The sequence below is a fragment of the Micropterus dolomieu genome, linkage group LG01 (genome assembly GCF_021292245.1).
Source record: "Micropterus dolomieu isolate WLL.071019.BEF.003 ecotype Adirondacks linkage group LG01, ASM2129224v1, whole genome shotgun sequence".
Classification (NCBI taxonomy): Eukaryota; Metazoa; Chordata; class Actinopteri; order Centrarchiformes; family Centrarchidae; genus Micropterus; species Micropterus dolomieu.
The window spans coordinates 36,189,290-36,209,967 of NC_060150.1; the positions used below are offsets into that span (position 1 = coordinate 36,189,290).

The 20,678-nt window shown below is 42.2% G+C and overlaps 3 protein-coding genes across 6 annotated transcripts in view; 1 reads left to right on the forward strand and 2 right to left on the reverse strand.

Annotated features, from left to right (window-relative positions):
• The window catches only part of LOC123981738 (basic helix-loop-helix domain-containing protein USF3), an 11,600-nt gene extending 6,658 nt beyond the window's left edge, over positions 1-4,942 (reverse strand). Inside the window, exons 1-6 of one of the 3 annotated variants that reach the window (XM_046066878.1) lie at positions 4,814-4,942; positions 4,185-4,303; positions 4,034-4,065; positions 3,825-3,907; positions 3,599-3,695; positions 1,795-3,431 (exon numbers count right to left, since the gene is read on the reverse strand). In XM_046066878.1, coding sequence (XP_045922834.1) covers positions 1,795-3,431; positions 3,599-3,695; positions 3,825-3,907; positions 4,034-4,065; positions 4,185-4,228 — 1,893 coding nt within the window. In that variant the 5' untranslated portion in view covers positions 4,229-4,303; positions 4,814-4,942. Of the gene's footprint in view, positions 1-7; positions 3,432-3,598; positions 3,696-3,824; positions 3,908-4,033; positions 4,066-4,184; positions 4,304-4,813 lie in introns of all 3 variants that reach the window. The other 2 variants (XM_046066869.1, XM_046066861.1) reach the window with 2 other exon arrangements.
• A 207-nt stretch (positions 4,943-5,149) lies between these two features.
• Positions 5,150-9,076, reverse strand: naa50 (N-alpha-acetyltransferase 50, NatE catalytic subunit). 2 transcript variants are annotated; one of them, XM_046068022.1, is made up of 5 exons: positions 8,865-9,076; positions 7,212-7,345; positions 6,928-7,047; positions 6,768-6,834; positions 5,150-6,608 (listed from the first exon to the last, which is right to left on the reverse strand). In XM_046068022.1, the coding sequence occupies exons 1-5, from the start codon at positions 8,870-8,872 to the stop codon at positions 6,431-6,433; spliced, it is 507 nt and encodes a 168-aa protein (XP_045923978.1). In that variant the 5' UTR covers positions 8,873-9,076; the 3' UTR covers positions 5,150-6,430. The 2 variants fall into 2 exon arrangements, with proteins under 2 accessions (XP_045923978.1, XP_045923973.1); XM_046068017.1 differs by having other exon boundaries at positions 7,212-7,348.
• A 1,467-nt stretch (positions 9,077-10,543) lies between these two features.
• atp6v1ab (ATPase H+ transporting V1 subunit Ab) lies at positions 10,544-20,363 on the forward strand. Its single transcript, XM_046067517.1, has 15 exons — positions 10,544-10,701; positions 13,539-13,642; positions 13,734-13,862; positions 15,532-15,746; positions 15,840-15,977; positions 16,066-16,217; positions 16,311-16,473; positions 16,555-16,663; positions 16,761-16,883; positions 17,777-17,891; positions 18,001-18,064; positions 18,166-18,369; positions 18,499-18,593; positions 18,745-18,916; positions 19,671-20,363. The coding sequence occupies exons 2-15, from the start codon at positions 13,561-13,563 to the stop codon at positions 19,761-19,763; spliced, it is 1,854 nt and encodes a 617-aa protein (XP_045923473.1). The 5' UTR covers positions 10,544-10,701; positions 13,539-13,560; the 3' UTR covers positions 19,764-20,363.
• Positions 20,364-20,678: the final 315 nt, after the last annotated feature.

Consider the following 20,678-nt stretch of genomic DNA (forward strand, 5'->3'; position numbering starts at 1 on the left):
ACTCCGCCTTCCTGGACTGTCCTGTTCTAGCATGGCCAAAGCCAGCATGTCTGCCTGCTCAGAGGTGAATGTAAATGTTCCAAAGGAGCCAGATGACGCACTAATACTGTGACCCTGGGGAAGCATGGATGCAACAGAGAATCCTCTGCCTCCCCCAGCTCCTGCAGACATGGGGGAATCTGCCTGCCTGCTAGATGTCATAGGATGCTCTATAGTTTGATCGTCAAGGTTAGTGTACACCTGTTGAGATAGGGCAAAATCCTTTCTAGAGGGAGTGTCCGAAGTCGCTGCCACCAAGCCCGCTTTCTCTGCTGCTGTGGAATGTCTCTCTTCCTGAGCCTCCGTGTCTCTTCTAGGGGGCTGGGGTGGTTTGACTTCAGCAGGCTGACATGGAGAGGGGATGGGCATATTTACATCAGTCTGCTGTGTTGGAGCTGTGCTGGTAGTGACTCTTTTCCTAAACTCTGAACTTGTAGGGGCTGTAACAGAGCTGTGGGCTGCAGAAAAAGTCACAGCAGGTGATGAGAAGGCCACAGTTGTGGAAACCAAGGGTGACGGAGTGGGCTGAGACACAGGTTTATTAGCGGACAAAGGACCTTGTGTATTAGATCCCTGGGGACGACATACTGAGGTTGGTTGGGTAGCCTGATTTAAAGATACTGGTGCTGTTGCTGTGATACTATTAGAGCAGACTGAAGTCAGACATGCAGTAGAAACAGTGGTGGGAGTGTACTGATTCTCAGTGGCACCTGCAGAACTGACCACAGATCTGCTCTGTCTAGAAACAGCAGTGGTGGAAACTGACTTACTTTGTGTTGTGCCAGTTGCTAAACTGATGGTTGCCTGTTTAACTTCTGGAACTGAGAGTTTGGCTACAGCTGAGCTGTTGCCAGAAACTACAGCCGGTTTACTCTCAATGACCACAGCTGCACTAACTGATGGCTTGACTGACGTAGCACTGGCAGTTGTAACTGCAGTCGCCAAACTACCTGTGTTAGTATGACTTAATAAAACATCAGTCTGCGTTTCACTGACAGAGCTTTTGCTCTGCGGATGGGACTGACTAAATGCAGTTGACTCATTAGATGAACTACACACTATCATTATCTGAGTGTTTTGTGTGGAGGTAATATTTGCTATAGATTCACTACACTCTGTGGTTGTGATAGCTGTGGGAGGAGTGTCTGTGACTTTTACAGTAGAGGACTGTAAAACTGGAGATACAGGAATTGGGACCGTCTGACTTTCACCTGCACCAGCCAGCAGCTTGGCTGAAACAGCAACAGGAGGCTGTGCCTGACTGAGCTCTTTTTTCTTAGCTGGTTTAGTCCTTTTAGTTGTTCCCCTCTTTGTATTCGATGTAGTGCGAAGCCTTTTCCCTGAAAGCTTAGAAGCATTAACCACCAGCCCTGATTTGACTGGGTTCAAACAAGGAGCCTGTAGCTGCCGGGCAGGTAGAGCAAGTGTAGTTCCAGGGGCGGATCCTGGAGCAGGAGGTTGCTTCTGCTGGACTACTGATGACGGAGCAGCTGCAATCTGACAGTTGTTCTGGTTAGAAATGGTAAGTGGTAGGCCCTGAGAGATGCTCTGATTAAGACTGCTGAGTGCCCCTAAACTGTTGAGGGCCACATTAGTAGATGGTTCCTCTGTTGTGGTGGGCTGGACCAGCTGGAGAGTACTCTGGCTACCCTGGGAGATGGGTTTGTCAGAGGTCTTCATGGGCTGCAAGGCAAACACCTGCCCGTTCACAGTGATAGTCTGTGGGGTTGGAGGAACCTGTGGGGAAGCGGAGGCCTGGGTCACCTGAAGGGGATGGTTGATTTGAGGTTGAACAGGTCGTGGGAGAATGTGCACCAGCTGCTTTCCCCCAACACTCTGTAAGGAAGTGGCAGACATTGAATTGCTGGTTGTGGGTATTTGAGTGGACACAACAGGTAGTGCAGTGGGCACAGCTGCAGGCACCATGCCAACCTGAGGGTTCTGAGGGGCAGGTGCAGTCTGACTGGGTGCCTGGATGATTACAATATGCTGACAGGGTGTCGGATTGGTTATTTCTTCCCTTACAACTGACTGGTTTGGGCAAGTACTGGCCTGCTGCAGGATGACAACACTTGGGTTGTTAGTGTTCTGTGGTGCTGTTACACCTGAGGCTGTCCCTCCGGTTGGGTTGACCTGCAGCACCTGCATAGTCTGAAGGAGGGGCAGCACGGTGGCCTGTGGCTGGGGCACCAGGGCAGGCTGTTGCTGAGGTATGAGGGCTGCGGGAGGATGGGGAACTAATGACGCTGGTTGAAGAACAGCAGGCTGGGGTTGCGACACGACGGTAGGGTGGCCCACCACAGCTGGCTGGGGTAGTATTGCTGACTGGGGGATTACAGCACACTGAGGTTGGGGGGCAAGGACAGGCTGAGCCTGTGCCTGGTTCAGGATTGCTGGCTGTAGCTGGGGTGTTCTCTGAAAGGGCTGTGCTTGGATATGGGTTGTAATGGGTGCTTGCTGTACAGGCACATGTGGTTGCATCTGTATTTGAATAGGCTGAATAGGGGGTTTGTTGCCCATTGGACACACAGTCACCTGCTGGACAGCCTGGGTGGTGTTGATGACCTCTGGGGTGGGGAGACTCTGGCAGACTGGCTGCACTGTGTTCCCTGCCATCTGCAGTGTTGTCCAGGTAGTCTGTGTGCTTCCTGCCGCCCCAGCCCTAAGAAGGGCTTGGTTATTAGGGATAGAAGTGTAACTTACAGTTCTGACAGCAGTATCCTGTGTGACCCAAGAGCAAACCTCTGAGGCTGTTGCTCTAGGTATGGTTAAAGTCTGGGTATGTGTGGTGAGATTGGACACGGCAGGGCTTTCATTGGAGAGTTGTGAGGCTGACGTGTCTGCTATGGTGAGGGTCTGGGCTGGGGCGGCAGACTGCGGTTGCTGGGGCAGGGTTGTGGTGGCTGCAGGGATCTGGAGGGTGATGTAAGACACAGAAGGTGGCAGAGTGGGGGCTGCAGCCGGTGTCTCGACCACACACTGCTCTATCATTCTCAGGCCTGGCGTAGACTGGGTGGGTGTGGCAGTCGACCCAGGGAGAAGTGCAGGGGTGGAAGAAGAGGTATTAACTTGCAGCAGAGCTCCATTAACCCTCAGCCTGGCACTGACCTCCGAAGGTGGTTGAATAATTAATGTGTCAGAAGGCTGTTTCGCTGGGCTAGTCTCCTTCCCTGCTGGGCACATCACATTGCCGTTGGAATAGACGATGATCCCCTTTGGGAGTTGGTGAGTAGGGGTCACCTTTGCCACCTTGGTGCAGCGCTGTTTGCCCTTCCAGTGAATAGTGGGGTCTTCTAGAAGGTTAATATCATGGGCTTTGAGGAGCTCAATGTAGTGAGCGCTCTCCCTCCTCAGCTCCTCCAACTGACGCCGCAGCCGACGGATCTCCTCCGCTGCACAGAGACCAAACATACATATAACTCAATCGAGTTCTAGTCATACATTAATGACTCCAAGCACAAATACAGTGTTATCACACTTTCATAACTTCAAGTATAATTAAACTGTAAGAAAATCAACGTGAGCAGTACTGCAAAAACACTAAACAAATAAACTTCACCTTGAACTTTATCTCCTCCTTCCAGAAGCATTGTATCATTTTGTTTCTTCAGTTCAGTGATGTAGCGAAAAGCCTGGTCCAAGATCATGTTCTTACTCTATAGATAAGGGGATGGAGGTTTGATGTTAAAACATGCCACACAACAGTTAACTGGCCTGTACACACACTAATTTAAGCATAATGTGTTGCTGATGAGGCTAAGTAGTAATGCCAGCTTGTTTCTTACCTGTTTAAGTGCCTGGGAACAGGGCAGAAGATTACCAATGCGGTTAATCCCAGCATTAATCTTCTCTTTTCTGTGTCTCTCAACTATATAAAAGAAGAGACTCAACTTTAATGTCCAGTTACACATATAGTGATCACCAGTTAGCGTCCCCCATAATTCATATATGTTCACTAAACAGCAACATTTGAACAGAAGCGATAGTATTTCACCTGCATTATGAGATTCTTTGTTTTTCTTCTTTCTGCAAAATAAAATATGAAATAACAGTTTGCATTTACACAACTAAGTTCATATTTATCCAAGTGACTGTGCTGATAAGTAGATTAAAACAGCAATAAAGACCATCTCAAACATCCTTACTTGGGTTTACGACCAGGTGTCTGTGTTTCAGTCATCTCTGGCATCCTGTACTAACAGTTGCCTGTATGGTAAGGTACCAGTCAACACATTTAACAGGTGGACCTTGAAACCCTTCCGTCCTGCAATGAAAACAGAAAGAATCAGAGCAACAGAGTATGAATTTTAAATAACTAACACCACAGAATAATTTAGATGCAATTAGCCAGCAGCAATGTCGTCATATAATTTGATATAACAGTAGATATCAGACAGACAAAGAACCTTGTTAAGATATACTGAGGCTACTACAACTACTAGATGCTAACAAGCTGGTGTAGATTAACCTAGCTTTACAGCTAACCTAAACTATTTTACCTGCATATTACAGCATAATTACAACAGACTGTTGAATGAATGGCATGAAGAGTTGTGATTCCTGATTTACGTTGACATTAAGCGATGTTCAGATAATTACTCCGTCACTTTACTAGCAACCTGAGCAATTACCTATTCAGCTAGCTTTCACTTAGCTAGATGGCTAATTGCTAGCTTAAGTTACCGTTACCGAAATAATCATCAAGCAAATTAATGGCGTATTTCTCCGCGTCCCTGCTGATAAAGGTTGCTAATGGGTAGTAGTTTCCACTAACCTCTAGCCTCGGCATTTTGGAGACTGTATGTCCCTGCAAGAACTTTGAGATTGGAGGTTAACTGTTAGCTAGCAAAGCATTCAACTCATCTCTCAAAACAATCTGGATATACCTAACTTTGTGAAGAAAGGGGAGGGCTTTGGCGGGGTGAAAGCCAATCACATTCCAGATCTGGGAAGCTTCAGCCAATCACGACGTTTAAAAGAGAACCCAGTTACAATTAATGCCTATATATTTATGTTGTACATCTTGATCATCTAAATTCATTTTCAACCACATTTATTTAGCTAATCATTTATCATGTACATGAAACAGAATAAGATAGCCAGCAACACATTTACTGCAAATAGTAATTCCTTTATTTAGACGTTAAAAAGTCTTACAATATAGAGCTCCAGAAAAGATAAAATTCTTCAAAGAAAGGAAAAACATGCTTATACTACAGTGGAGAGGACACAACTCTCCTTGCATGCAGAGGGGTCAGAGCTTCTTCGGGGTAAAACACTGCTCAAGAGACCATACCCAAACTTTCTGCAGAGCTTCAAAACCTAATTAAGGCATGTGTAACCGCAGAAGCTGACACAGGAAGTTTGAGAAGACAATTTCTGCTAAGTGGCTACATACGGTGCCAAAGGTGTTTAAGGTAGGATGTCTCAAAACACTTCCTGCGTTTAGAGACACATCCTCACACACCTTCATTTAACTAAAAAATAATGCCCAAATCCAATCCCAAACGGCCAATCAGTTGTTATTTGAACACCTCTCAAAAGACATGGTGTGCTCTTCTCAGAAAAACATTCAATGCAGTTATTTTTTTGTTTCGCTCATTCCTTAATGTTTTCACTCTTAGTAGTAAACCCAGAAGAAACTCTGAACCACTTGCCATCGCAATGTAAAAAATAAAAATAACAGTTGAAGGGGAATTAAATTAACAGGCTGGAAAAATAAAGTTATTCAGAAATTATGAGTGGTGAGAACGTCTTCTCACCACCTCAAAACCGTTCAGCCTTCCTTATGCTTGTACTGAGGTGACACATTTCTGCTTTTCCCCTCTTGACATGACATAGCAACAAACTGGTCAGACACATTTCCCATAAATCCCAGGGTTCAGGTGGTGAAGGAATAGAGTTGTGACTGTTCCACGCAACAACTCAAAGCGTCACTCCAAGCTGACCAGCTGGGACTTTGTGCGTGTCCCAGTGATGGTCAAACACCTTTTACGCTCCAAACAAACTGTTTACTTTTGCAGCATAGATATGTCCCCATTAGCTTTATAACCTCATAAAAACAACTTATGGATTTGCAAACACCACACCCTCCCCCTCCACCAAGTCTAAAACTGTCTGAAGTTGGCAACTTTGTCAATAGGAACACTTTTGGATACTGAGCTTTTTGTCTTTTCAATTATCAGTATAAGGAATGGGGAGAAATAAAATATGCAAAAATCAAATGTGACCCCTTTGCAAAATAAATGCAGCAATTTTTGTAGTTTTAAATTTGTTTTCTCTTTTTAGCGTCCTTTGAAGAAAGTGTTGAATGTGTCGACCCTGGGGCATTTATCACAGTTCTGTTTCTGTGGAGGTGGGCACATCTGTGCTCTTTCCAAACGCTGTGCCCTTACTCTGCCTTCTGAAGCTCTCCGGTTGGGGGTGCACATGGGCTGCGCAGACTCTTCTGCAACACATGGGCATCTGCGGGCTCTATCCTCTTGTAGTAATTCTTTTTTGTTTCGATGATCTCAAAGCCAAACTTCTGATAAAAGTCAATGGCTGACTCATTGCTGATCTGCACATGACTGTGGGGAGAGAAAAGTTGAATCAGTTTGTGGTAGAATCAATCAATTTGATCAGTTTTGGTTAAAAAAAAATCAAATTTATCTACAAAATGTATTATTTTCAGCTTTACACAAACTCTAGGAAATCTCCTCAAACACCTTCTGCAATGAGACACTCACAGGTAAATGTTGTCAAAAGTGCCATCCTTCTCACAGATGTTTAGCACATGATTCAGCATCTTTGTACCTGGAGAAAAACACATGGGCAAAGTTGTAAAAACAAAAAACACAAGATCACAAAGTGCACTTCAGCGTCTACTAGAGATGCAGAGCTCCTTACCAATTCCAAGTCTACGGTAGGGTGCTAGACAGCCGAGCGTCATGATGTACAGTCTCTTCTGGTTCTGAGAGTGATCCACTCTGCAGCACACAGCCCCCACTGCAATGTCATTGAAGTATGCTGCAAAACAAAAGAGGATTTAACACTGAAACATCACCAATAGACAGCGAACCCTTATTTCCTTCTAACCTAAGGAGCCATGATGACTGCAGAGGGTGGCAAGTTTTCATGACAATGTAATCTCAAGTTATCTGGGTGTAAGTTACATAAGTGATGTTTCTTACCTAGCTTTGCAAGCTCCCCAACTTCCAGTACATCTTTGTAAAACTTGTCGTTGTAGCTGACGGGGAAGATGACCTGGTTCAGGCGTTTCAGCTGCTTAATGTTGTGGGGCGTAACATCCCCCAGCTCGATCCGGCTACTGGAACAAGAGCAAAACGGTCAAATGGCTGACAACAATCACACTGTTATAGTCTGGGTAACTTGAATCAAATACATTAAAGAGCCATTGTAGCATCTTGATTATTTTGAGATCTAGCTTAAGACTGCTGAGTACTGACATCCTTTTCAAAACCACCCGAATGCTGTTGCTTTATTCAATAAACATTAATGCGAAATCTGAAACAACTAATCAGTAACTTTAGTCAATCAACTGTAAATTAGTCTGTTTAGGTACATTTTTGGACAAAATGCTCAACATTATTGAGCTGTACCTTCTCAATGTGACAATCTGATGACTTTCGTTTTCTTATTGAACAGTAAACTGAATATATTTAGGTCTAAGACAGATGGTCGGGCAAAACAAGCCATGTGAGGATGTCATGTTCTGCTTTAGGAAATGGTGATGGACACATTACATCATATTCTTACATTTTATAGACAGTAATTAAATCACTAGAGAAAATAATCAGCACATGACAGCCAATCCAGATGTGGTGGAAGCTGTGCCACTGACCCACAAACGTCACATAGCACAATGTTTCCTGGTGCCAGGCACAATCGACCTAAACCACTCTTTCAACATAACTTAAACACCTAAAGTGAATGACATTTGATATTATTTATTTGGATGTGGAGCCTGTTAAAATCAAGAATCTGACAAGCCAGGACCATGTGTGTTACAGTGTCTTAGTAAGTGAACTAATAACACTCTAGCTTGTATGGTTGAGGGGTTCAACTTCACTGTAGTATTTTTAGGAGCCTACACATCCAAAATAAACAGCTGTCGGTCACGTGTGTTGTTCATCAGGATATTTACAGTGCCAGCATCCTTCGACACTTCAAACAGCAACGTTAATGTCTGTGAAATCCTATCTCCTCGATTAATACAGTTCAGGGTTGATTGTCCTCACGTCATCTGAGAATCAAGACCGTAGCCAAAAATGTGTTACTACGTCAAGCATCACTGATGGTGTGTTACTTCACATGTCAAGTTACACTGAGCAAGCTGGCACGAACTCTGAAGTTGATGTCGGGTGACACGTTAATAATACGGGCAGAGAGCTGACCAACATTAGCTCAGTAACTTAGTTAACTGATTCGGCTATCTTACTACAGCTGAAATGTTGTCGACTTTGACGCGAAAGCACACATCATGTGAGCTCCAGGTTTTGTCTATTTAGCTTAACGTTAGCTGAAGTGGGTTTACTGACTCAGCTTCCCAGGAGCAGCTAGCTAGTTAGCTATGCGTGTTTGCGACCTAAACGAACCGACAAGCGGCTTAAGTTGACGAGAATATCCGTGAGAGAACTCTGTCAGTGTTTGTGCTGTCGTTTCTATTTTTTTTTTCCTACACCTAAAATAAAAGTAGCTTAGCCAGCTAGCTAGCCTCGCCGTCTCCTCCCCGCCTCCCCTTGTAAAAAAAAAAAAAAAAAAAAGACATGAAAAACTTTACTCGTGCCAAGCTACTTATTCGTGACTCAAAAGCGTACACTCACCCTTTCATTGTAAACAGATATTATCCCTTATTTTCGATGAGGCTGAACTTTAGAGTTGTTTTGGGTAAAAAGTAGGAATTTTGACAGAGTTAGGGTCGGGTATGCCTCCCGTTTTACCCTCCACATGTAGCTAGTTTGCTGTGGTTGCAGTTAGCTTAGCCGCCGCACTCCTTCCACGACTGTGTGGAGACTGTCAACCCTGACCCCCGCATGCGCACAAACACCGCTGTTCGTAAATAAGATCTTTGGTTCCCTGAGTTTGATCCCTCAGGATGTCTCAACGGTTACCTAGCAACATCCACTAATGATTAAATGTGTTTAGTTACAATACAAAATGTAAGACAGGCATATAGGATGCTTTATTCGCGCGTTTGTGTTACACAATATGTTTTTTGTCATTAAATTTGAGAAGGCAATGTTAAAGTTAGCTGAGGTCATGATCTGCCAATCATAGCGAACGAGGCGGGATATGTAAGAAAGCCTGTGAGGCTAAACTCAGGGCAATAAATGACAAAGTCATCTGTTGTCGTCACAACAGCTTTCATTTTTGGAAATGTTTTTGTAGTTTTTCTAAATTAAATTTAAAAAAAGGGCACATGCTTTTTGATACACGGTCACAACAACAAAATTAAAATTAAAACCTATCCTTAGCATGATCCTTACATACATAACAAGACCACTTCAGAGAAGTATAAATAAATATAAATATTTCCTATATCATCGCCACGTTATAGAAAGTGTTTTAAGATAGACAGAGAAAGACTTAGATGGCGTAAATACGATGGAATAAATAATTAATCAATCAGCATTTCTTTTTTTACATCACCTCCATTTTGGCTCAAACGCTGCTGTAAAGATATTTAGCTTGTTAGAGATAGGCTACTCATTCAGTATGTAATATTTGGTCTGTAATATTTTAAGAAAAGACATTGCATCAGGATTAGGTAAAACTGCAGGAGCCAGTGGCTCATTTGTGCCATCTGCCATCAGACTCAGCACCACAGCACCCAACTGACAGACAGATTTTACATAATTGTTAATAATAATAATAATAATAATAATAATTACAGTTACTGTATATTGATTGTCAGATATACTTTATTGATATTGGTATATAGTGTTTATACAGTGTGTATATATTTTTATATAGTGTGTATATATTTTTACTCCTACGTAAACTATTAATTGTATATTGATTGCATATAGTGTTTATACAGTATGTATATTATTTATACATCTACGTAGAATGTTAACTGATTCTACTTTTATTGTATTTTTGTTCTTTACAGTCTTGTGTGCTGCTGTACCAACACGAATTTCTGCTACGGTGGATTAATGAAGGTATATCTTATCTTATCTTATCTTATCTTGCATTAACTGTGCCTCAGGGAATACACTAATAATAAATATTTAGGGTAATATTCAATTTATACATAACTTTAGCACAAACATATACTCATATTTATTTCAGCGCACGTTCAGTTTTGAAATGTCTGACACACTCACATAGATGCTTCTTTTGACTTTATACAGGTGGGAAAAAACATTATATTTGCTATGTCTTGCAAAAGTGTTTTCTTGCTCATGCTCTTAGTGGCGTTTCCTGTAGACAAATTCTGATCTAAAGCGATCGATCACCACTGTTCAGCAGTTTGAAATCTTTGCGGCAGAGTCGGGGCGGATCCAAAATGGCGGCAGTTGCAGGGGCCCAGCAGTAAAACCAAAACCGAGCAGCGAGTGAATGAAGTCAGCTGATCTCCGTCTGCTGTCACGCATCGCAGTGACCATCGTTTCTCTCTCGAGGCAACACGGTAAACCACCACTTCACAACCAGACGGTAACTATCACGTTTTTTGGATATTTTAAACTGACATTGGCTTTGTTTTGTGTTAAAAATAATAAATAATTCAGCTCCCCCGTTGTGCCAAAACGTTACAGCCAGCAATTTTCAGCCAGGCCAAGAGACCAGTTTTCGTAATACCGAATAACCTGCAGAGCTAGCTAACGATGTTTTTATTGTTTAAACAAAGTGGGCTCGGGTGTAAATGACAGACATGTTCACTCATGATTATCAGCAGGGTTTTTTTGCTCTCCTTGCTGTGTCAGTTTAAGCTAGCTGGGGAAAAATGTCGAGGAAAGCTATCAAAGTAGTTATCGTACGTTGAGATCAGCTCCAAAGCATTAAGTTACCACAGAGCCCCCAGTCATTATATACCAAACACTTGTGTCATTAACGTCTTTAACTTATATGGGTTTCTCCATTAAAACAAAATAATGTAGCAGAGTTTCATGCGATCCTTCATTCAAGGAGTTTTCCATTAACATCAATGTGTCAGGATGTTTTTCGTGGTCTCACTTATATGTAACATTTCTGAGATTATTTTTGCACGAATACCTACATTCCTCTTCTCGGTGTTGTTACACTGTAGTTCTTTAGCTCACATACCTAATAATACACAAAGACCGACAAATAAACCTGCGTCCAGCCCTAAATTACAGAAAATACAGGTACAGCAGATACATGTCTCTTTTCTTATTTCCCTTCTGATACTTTAGCCACACGCCTTTCTTTACTATCCATCACAAATCAACATTGCATCTAAGGTCAATATTGTAACAATAAAGGGTATTTTCAGTATGCCCCATGTATATTTTCTGTGGAGCATTGCAGTCAACATGTCTGCAGTGTTTCCTAACACAGTCATGATTTGTACTTCCCAGTTTTGCACCATGCTAGTTTTCCACTTCCTTAAAGAGCCTCATACAGCGTGGCCAGCCAGTCATGTGCCAGGATCATATGATCAAGTGTCATGTCTTTTGTTGTAGCCAGGATTACTGCAAGAAAATTTGAAGTACTGTTTGCATGGAATCCTACTTTGATTTGTAGAATCAGAATAAATCAAGCGGACAGAGCTGTCTGTAAATTAATCATTAGAATAATAGGCTTTGTGCTGCTCTTTGGGGGCTCTTTAAAAAAAACACATCAGGTACACATTATTACCTCAGTTGTTAGGCATACATGTTTCATGTGTGCTCAGTTTGTGTTTGAGATGAAACACAAATACTTTATCCATTAAAAAGCAAAAGGGAATCCTGTATGTTTTTGTTTTAATAAATGTGCTAGCTAGAAGAACAGAGTGAAGCCACTTTAGGTGTCTTTCTTGTAATTCCTGCATTGACCCGTTGGTGGAGCAGCTCTTGCACAGATGGGTTTAGCAGCCTACCAATAAACAGGAAGATCTATTCTGTACATCAGTGGCAAGGACAAGAAAAGGGCATGGATGTAGAGGACTGTATGTGTGATTTGACCGTGAGACAGAAACATCTGTAATGAGGAATATTAAATGAAAGTAGAATGAGCGTGTGTCTGATGCAAATACTGCAGATAAAGCTGCTCGTTTTGTGCGTGCAGACCATCTGCAGTCAGCTTCCTGAGGGGATGGGCTTTATGTCACGACTGATGACAGCTTGTGTTTGTGTTGCTCCTGCATGTAGATGAATGGTGTAAGGACTCTATCTAGCAGATATGTGATGTGAAAATGACAGAAGAATATGAATAATAGGAGACAGAATGTTTTTAATGCAAAGATGTACAATTGGAGGCATTTGTCGCTGTGTATGCAAAAAAAAAAAAAAAAGAGCTGCGTTTACAGGCACCTACTGTCTGTACGCGTGTGAAGGGGAAACAGAGGGGCCTGCTGCTCCGTGGGATTCCCCTCTGAAGCATCGCACGTCATACTGAATGTGCTACTGTACCTGAAGTGTGTGCAGCTAAGGAGAGGGGGGGTGGCCTGGATCGGCCTCTGTTGTTGTGCTAAATAGTCGTGAGCTGTGATGTTGCTGTATTTTTCTGTCCATGGTTACAGTAGCTGGTGCCACCACCAAGGTACCAGCACAGAGTCAGGGAAAAATTTGTGAATTTGTTGATTCAGACAAAATAATTAATTTTTTCCATCTGTTTTAAAGGCAAGGCAAGTTTATTTGTAGAGCACATTTCAACAACAAGGCAATGTTAAAGTACATAAAACATAGAAACAACATAGGGCAATAAAATAAAAGACATCCATCCATCGTCAACCGCTTATCCTGCGTACAGGGTCGCGGGAAAATAAAAGACAAAAAGAGTTCAATTAAAAACAGTTAAAACAGGACAGTAAAAGTTAGAGAGTAAGATATTAATCAAAAGCCTTAAATTTGATTTAATAAAAGGCAGCGATAATAGAAAATTCATTTGGTTTTGTCTAATTCTGTTGCTAAATGTGTGAAATATCAATTATATATCAAAAATTGTAGGTGATAAACTTTGTTTTGAGCTGGCGTCAATGCATACAGTGATTATCCTGTGTACAGCTGTTGTCCATTGTGTCACGTCATGCTTTGTTTCTCTCCCCATTGTGAAGTCAATTTAAATCTATTTCTCTTCATATTCACCAGGTCAAAGGTGGCTCAGTTCGAGTAATCAAAGCGCTTATACCCACAGCTGCTTTAAGATTACTAATAAACGTCCTCAGTAATTAAAAGTGTAGACTCAGAGGTTATGTTGTTGAAAGTGACCATTGCAGAGGAGAGAGTGGCCTCTCCTGCAGTCCTCTGGTTAACTCTCTGCTCTCCTTTGGTTCTGTGTTGCCTGTTGTCTCCCTCACATTATTCCTCCCCTCTCTGCTCTCCCGCCAGTCAGTGTAATAAACCTGGGAAGATGGACATGTCCAAGCTGCCCAAGATCAGGGATGAGGAGAGAGAGAGCTCGTTTGGATACGTTCATGGCGTCTCCGGACCAGGTTGGCTACCACACACGCATAAACAATATCGCCGCTCCTTCTGCTCTTTGGCTTCGGGTGGTTTGATTGTTTACCCTGTTTGTTTTTGTAGTGGTGACCGCTACAGCCATGGCGGGAGCAGCCATGTACGAGCTGGTCCGCGTCGGCCACAGCGAGCTGGTGGGGGAGATCATCAGGCTGGAGGGAGACATGGCCACCATCCAGGTCTACGAGGAGACGTGTATCCTTTTGACCACGTGACTGTCCGTCCTCTGCCTTTACTTCATGTCATTGCTTTCATATTGATCCATTGGATGGCTGCCGTGTTCTTTTAAGTTTGATTCAGTCAGTCACCAAAAATTACACAAAAGAGCAAAGAGTGATATCAGGCAAGCCCAGTTTGTGTTTACTGATACATTTGTTTTCGAAGAATTCTGTCCTGTATTCTGAAATATATTTATTTACATTGCTTTTAATTGTTTTTAACAAGTAGAACATGGAAATGTAGCTCTGTAAGAATGAAACGATAGAAAACATGATCAATACCATTTAAAAACAACAACATATAAAATGTTTTACCCATACCAACAAATAATTAAAAGTAAACATAATTAAGCAAATATCCTCATTCTAAAGCCAGAAGGAAGAAGAAAGATACAGCAAGAAGGGGGGTAGAGTGCAGTGTCAGTGTGAACCAAATGAAATGAGGGAGTGCAGTAGAGAAAACTGAGGACAACCAGTGGAAATTTTTTTTTTCTTTTTTCAAATTATTATTATTTTGATTGCTTGTTATTTTAGTAATTGTTCCTTTATTTGTTTGTTTTTTTTAAATTCACATTTGATACTGTTTTTTTTTTTTTTCGTTTTTAAATTTTTTGTCTATTAATACACACATACATACACACACATTTACTGTTTTTATTTTTAATATTTATTTTTACTTTTTATATTTTATATATTTCCTTATTACTATTATTATTTTTTAACACAAACACACACATTTACTTTTTTATTTACTTATTTAATGAAATGTATGAAATTAATTGTTCTTTTGTCATTTATTTGTAGCATTTATTGTTGTTTTACATGCATGCCAATAAAGCTGAACTGAATTGAATAGAATTGAAATCCATCAGGGGCAGGTCAGCAAATGTTCTGTCCCACAAACTGGGAAGAGATTAAAAAATATCTAGTAATAAAGTAAAGGTGATGGTGAAAATACTAAATTCCTGGTCTGATTTAACCATGTTTTCAGAATCTTTATTGCCACATTTTACAGTTTTTACAATTAAAACGAATATGCTTTTCTTTTCTTTGGGGCTTAACAATAGACGTGTTTAAATGTAAAAATATGACACTGACAAAGATTATATGTTATAGAATAATAATAATAAAGACTGCAATATGGCATTTAAATATTTACATGTACAGAAAAAATATACAATATAGAGTGTGTCCTGTAAAAGGGAGGATGGCAGAGTCTGAAACAGTTTGTGTCCAGGGTGGGAGCAGCGAGTCACAATCTTTTTATAGAACTTACCCTCCTGTCCTGTAAATGAAAAGTTTAGTTTCTCTAATTCTCCTATCCAGTTTGAATGAATTGGAGGGCAGCAGGCTGACAAATGTTGCCATGTTACACTATACTACGATCTATAACATTAAAAACTGCTGTCAAAGAGTATAAATCAACAGACCCATTCATAAACTTTGAAATAAGTTTGAAAAAAATCTTCCCCAATAATTTGACAGATCGCACTGCACACATGTAGTGATCAGTATTTGGGAATGTTTTGTTAAATCTTTCACTCCTAATTTTTCTTTACCCACATATTTTACATCATCCTGTAAAAAGCTAATATTAGAAATACATTCCCGTCCAAACTTTTTTTTTTTCCTGAGCTTGAATCCAGCCGGCGTCTCGGTTGGAGATCCTGTGCTGCGGACGGGGAAACCTCTCTCTGTGGAGTTGGGTCCAGGAATCATGGGGTCCATCTTTGACGGTATCCAGCGACCACTGAAGGACATCAACGACCTCACACAAAGCATCTACATCCCCAGAGGCGTCAACATTGGAGCCCTCAACCGAGACCTCAAGTGGGAGTTCAATCCTGTCAAGAGCCTGCGGGTATGTGTCTGCCTTCAAACCTTCAGCTTGAAGTGTTTTTATATTATCAGCCGACTTAAATCTACGCCAACTTCCCTTTTTAATCGCTGTTAGGTTGGCAGCCACATCACAGGAGGAGACGTCTATGGCATGGTGCACGAGAACTCCCTCATCAGGCACAAGATCATGCTGCCTCCCAAAAACAGAGGCACCGTAACGTACGTGGCACCGCCTGGAAACTACGACGTCACTGTGAGTCTGCCGATACCTCCAGCTAGCGGCTGTGAAATAGATGTGAGGTGTTGCTTTGTGTTGATGTGTGTTTGTGTATGTGTGTCAGGACGTGGTGATGGAGCTGGAGTTTGAGGGGGTGAAGGAGAAGTTCACTATGGTGCAGGTGTGGCCCGTCAGACAAGTGCGACCCGTCACAGAGAAGATGCCCGCAAATCACCCGCTGCTGACCGGACAGAGAGTGCTGGATGCCCTTTTTCCGTGAGCCTCACATGCTTGTTTTAACCCCGTGTTTTTCCACCATCTGCACTTTGGAGTTTCTTCTTGACACTCTTCTCTTTTCTCTGTGTGAAGATGTGTGCAGGGAGGAACCACCGCCATCCCAGGAGCCTTTGGCTGTGGAAAGACCGTCATCTCTCAGTCCCTGTCCAAGTACTCCAACAGCGACGTCATCATCTACGTAGGCTGCGGGGAGCGCGGTAACGAGATGTCAGAAGTGCTGCGAGACTTCCCCGAGGTGGGTAGCTATGGCGGTGGCGTTGTAACCCAACCGGAGTGACCTTTGATTGGTGTCCTAACAGTGTTGTCTGATCAACAGCTGACCATGGAGGTGGATGGAAAGACAGAGAGCATCATGAAGAGAACAGCTCTGGTGGCCAACACCTCTAACATGCCTGTGGCTGCCAGAGAAGCCTCCATCTACACAGGTATCTGTCAGCACCACCTCTTTGATCACTCACACATGTTAAGAATAAAGAGTCTCACTCTTCCTCTGATTGATGAGTGGTGCATTTGTTTTGGCAGGAATCACGCTGTCGGAGTACTTCAGAGACATGGGATACAATGTGAGCATGATGGCCGACTCTACCTCCCGTTGGGCCGAGGCTCTCAGGGAGATTTCTGGCCGTCTGGCTGAGATGCCTGCTGGTATGTTTCGAGTCTCCTGGCGATTATAATAAGAGCTAACGGCAGATTCAGCCTCCAGTATATCTGGCGTTAGGTCATAAAAAACAGGCAAGTGTTGTTTGGTCATTTCTGGCATCAGGAGTTCATTTTGGGTTCATTTCGCATCAGACTCTGGATTTATGGGAAATGAGAAAATAACTTTCTCTAAATGAGGTCTTTTATAGTGGTCAGTATCTACATTATAAAAGGAAGGAGGAGTGAATCTGTGAATTTCGCAAACGAACACAATCTTCTGTTCAAACAAAGAACCGCTATCTGTTCTGCATTTTACTTCTCATATAAATGTCAGAAGAAACTATTCTTTATTTAGTGAATTTATAAGAAGACCCTGTTAACCAAAGGTTGTAATTTACACTCTTTTGTGTTGCTGATTTCTTACATTTCAAACCTTTTTAGCTAAAGCATCAACTGGAACCACTGAAACTTACACGATTGATTAGTTAGTTTGACTAATCGAAATTTAATTGTTAATTTATTCATAAGAAAAAATACCCAAAATTAAATGGCTCCAGCATCTCCAATGTGAATATTTGCAGGTTCCGCTTCTTTGATGGTGACAAAACAAGGATTTATTAAATTTATAGATTCAACCATTAATCACCTAATCAAGAAAGTAATCTTTTGATTTAAATTTATGATGAAAATAATCAGTAGTATGAATGACATTTAGCTGGATGCCTTCACACTTGTTTCTTTAAATATTTCATCTCTACAGTAGTTGGGAGGGAGCGCCTCTTTATACCAGTATGGCAGTGCAATTCTCTAACCTCTTGTGTGTAGTCATGTTAACCTAGCAGGAAGCATAAAGCCTGTCGACTGTGTACAAAAAGTGTTTTTTCTATATCTGTCCACAGACAGCGGTTATCCTGCCTACCTGGGTGCCCGTCTCGCCTCCTTCTATGAGCGCGCTGGAAGGGTGAAGTGTCTGGGCAACCCTGAGAGGGAGGGCAGCGTCAGTATTGTAGGAGCGTGAGTACTGCTTTATTCTGCCCACTAGAGGGAGACATTATTCTGCACATCTTAGTTACACACTGTAATACAACAAATAAATGAACATTTGTTTGTTTTTTTCTCTCAGTGTATCGCCTCCTGGTGGGGACTTCTCTGACCCTGTTACTTCAGCCACTCTTGGTATTGTACAGGTGAGTGATTCAGACCCAGCTGTCGTTCTAATTAAGCTTTGTTGTTTAAAAAAATGCTCGCTTCATTACTTTAATTTCTTCCGGTTGTTTTCCTCTCTCAGGTGTTTTGGGGTCTGGATAAGAAGCTGGCTCAGAGGAAGCACTTTCCCTCTGTGAACTGGCTGATCAGCTACAGCAAATACACCCGTGCTCTGGATGAGTATTACGACAAGCACTTCCCCGAGTTCGTGCCCCTGCGTACCAAGGCCAAGGAGATCCTGCAGGAGGAGGAGGACCTGGCTGAGATTGTGCAGCTCGTCGGAAAGGTAACTCAGCATAAAGTCTGTGGTTATGATCTGACCTACCCCCTTTCCCGGTGTGCAGCTTCAAAGTCAGAAAAACAGTCTATATCTGCTTGTTCCAACACATTTTTGAAGAAAACTTTTTTTTTACAGGCATCGCTGGCAGAAAGCGATAAAATAACCCTGGAAGTGGCCAAACTGATCAAGGACGACTTCCTGCAGCAGAACGGTTACACTCCTTATGACAGGTAACATAACACCGCACACAGCATGTTCTCACCCACTTGTACTCCTGGAAATATCCTGGAGACGAAATACAGGTGAAACTCCACTGAAACCTTTTAAAGAAACGACTGATCTAATCTGCGGATGGCTTATTTATCTGACTGTTCTCCTCAGGTTCTGTCCCTTCTATAAGACCGTGGGCATTCTCTCCAACATGATTGCTTTCTATGACATGGCACGGCACGCAGTGGAGACTACGGCTCAGAGCGACAACAAGATCACCTGGGCAAACATCAGGGAGCACATGGGAGAAATCCTCTACAGGATCAGCTCAATGAAATTCAAGGTGTGTGCGATTTATGTGTTTTCTTATGAATAGCAAAAAACACTTCTACATACCCCGACACGTCTGATTTATTAGACAATTTTGCTTTATTTCTCTACGACTCATAATCAAACAGGGAAAATCTTTTTATTTAAGGTAGTCCGCATTCTGCAGATGTTACAAGGTCAAAAGGTTGAGGACCTCTGTATAAATATATTATTTTACTTTTGTTTCATCAACATATAGAATTCTTCCTGTACATTAGATGAACAGTCTTTGTGCTGTATCTTGAAGGGTTTAGTTTGGGCTTGTTGAGGTATTGTTTGCTGAGGGCATTTCAGTTGTGACAGTAATAATAAGGAAGTGGAACGTTACCTGATGCAATAACCTCCAGCTGTCAGGTTTCTTTTTTTCCCCAATCAATGCAAACAACAAAAGGAGGCTGCGGCAACTACAAGAGTATAGGCAATATGCAGTTACTATGCGTGATTAGACATGAGTTTCCAAAGCAACGAAACAAGGCAAAAACCATAAATTTAGAAGCAAACCAATCAACTTATTGTCCAAATCCAGAACCAGTTAAGTCTGCCCACTGTTCCTGAAGGAAGGAGCAGTACATTTAAAAGCTTAAGTTTCGCCCAACTCCATCTAATCTGGGAAATGACGTCTGTAGGACACCGTGAGGCTGACTGACGTAGCTCGGGCACCACAGATAATGCACAGTGTCCTGTTTTTCTGTTCACGTTTGTAAGACTGTATTTCTTTGTCGCTACAGGACCCGGTGAAGGACGGCGAGGCTAAGATCAAGGCCGAGTACGCTCAGCTATTGGAGGACATGCAAAACGCCTTCCGCACGTTGGAAGAATAGGCTCCCACCTCTCTCAACCTTATGCGGGCTTCATCTCTCGAGCCCTCCACCACAGAATCACATTCCACCTCCTCGTATCCCCGAAAATAACCGTGCTCCCCTGTGCTCCTCATTGTGAGTGAATGTGTGTTTGTGTGCGTGTGCATTTTCATGTGGAGGGAAAAGAGAAAGATGTACTGTATTCATTATTATTTGTTGCCTCATATCGGCCTACTGGCTCCTCTGCAAGATCACTGATTGTGCATGCGTGTGTGGATGTAACGTGCGTATGAAAGAGGGATCTCCTCGCCTTCCTTCCTCTGTTTTACATGATTTGTGTATCCATGTTGCTCTCCCTGAAGAGGATCTTTCGGTTGATGTATTGTAATTCATAGACCATCTGTACAGAAGAGTATTGAATATAAATTTAATAAGATCAGCCTATATTTATTGCCAGCGTTTTGACGCTTTTGTTCTTTCTTTTTGTTTTTATGGTTGTGTTTCACGCTGTGTGGTGTCGTGTACTTTGCTGTGTGTGTGTGAATGTGTAAGACGCTCTGCTGTCCAGTACTTTCATCATGTTACTCCCAAAGAATTAAACCATGGGGGGAGAAAAAATAATAATGTTGTTTGTGTATCTGCCTGTTTGACCTCATCGTTTCTAATGATGCCATCAGTGCTGCTGAACCGGTCGCTCTGCATATCACTCATACTCTCCAGCACCCTGCCCTTGGGATGCTTTATGTGTAGAAATCTTTACTTTAATTACAATTCTTTTTAAAAGGTCAGAGCTTAATTTAGCAACTGCGGTAAATAATGAATACACTGATGAGCTGCTATGATTTAATAAAAAGGTTTTGTAATAGTGAAAAAACTTGAACTCAATTAAAGAAAACGCATCCCGCTGCAGTGGCTTGCTCACCTGATTGCTTGGAA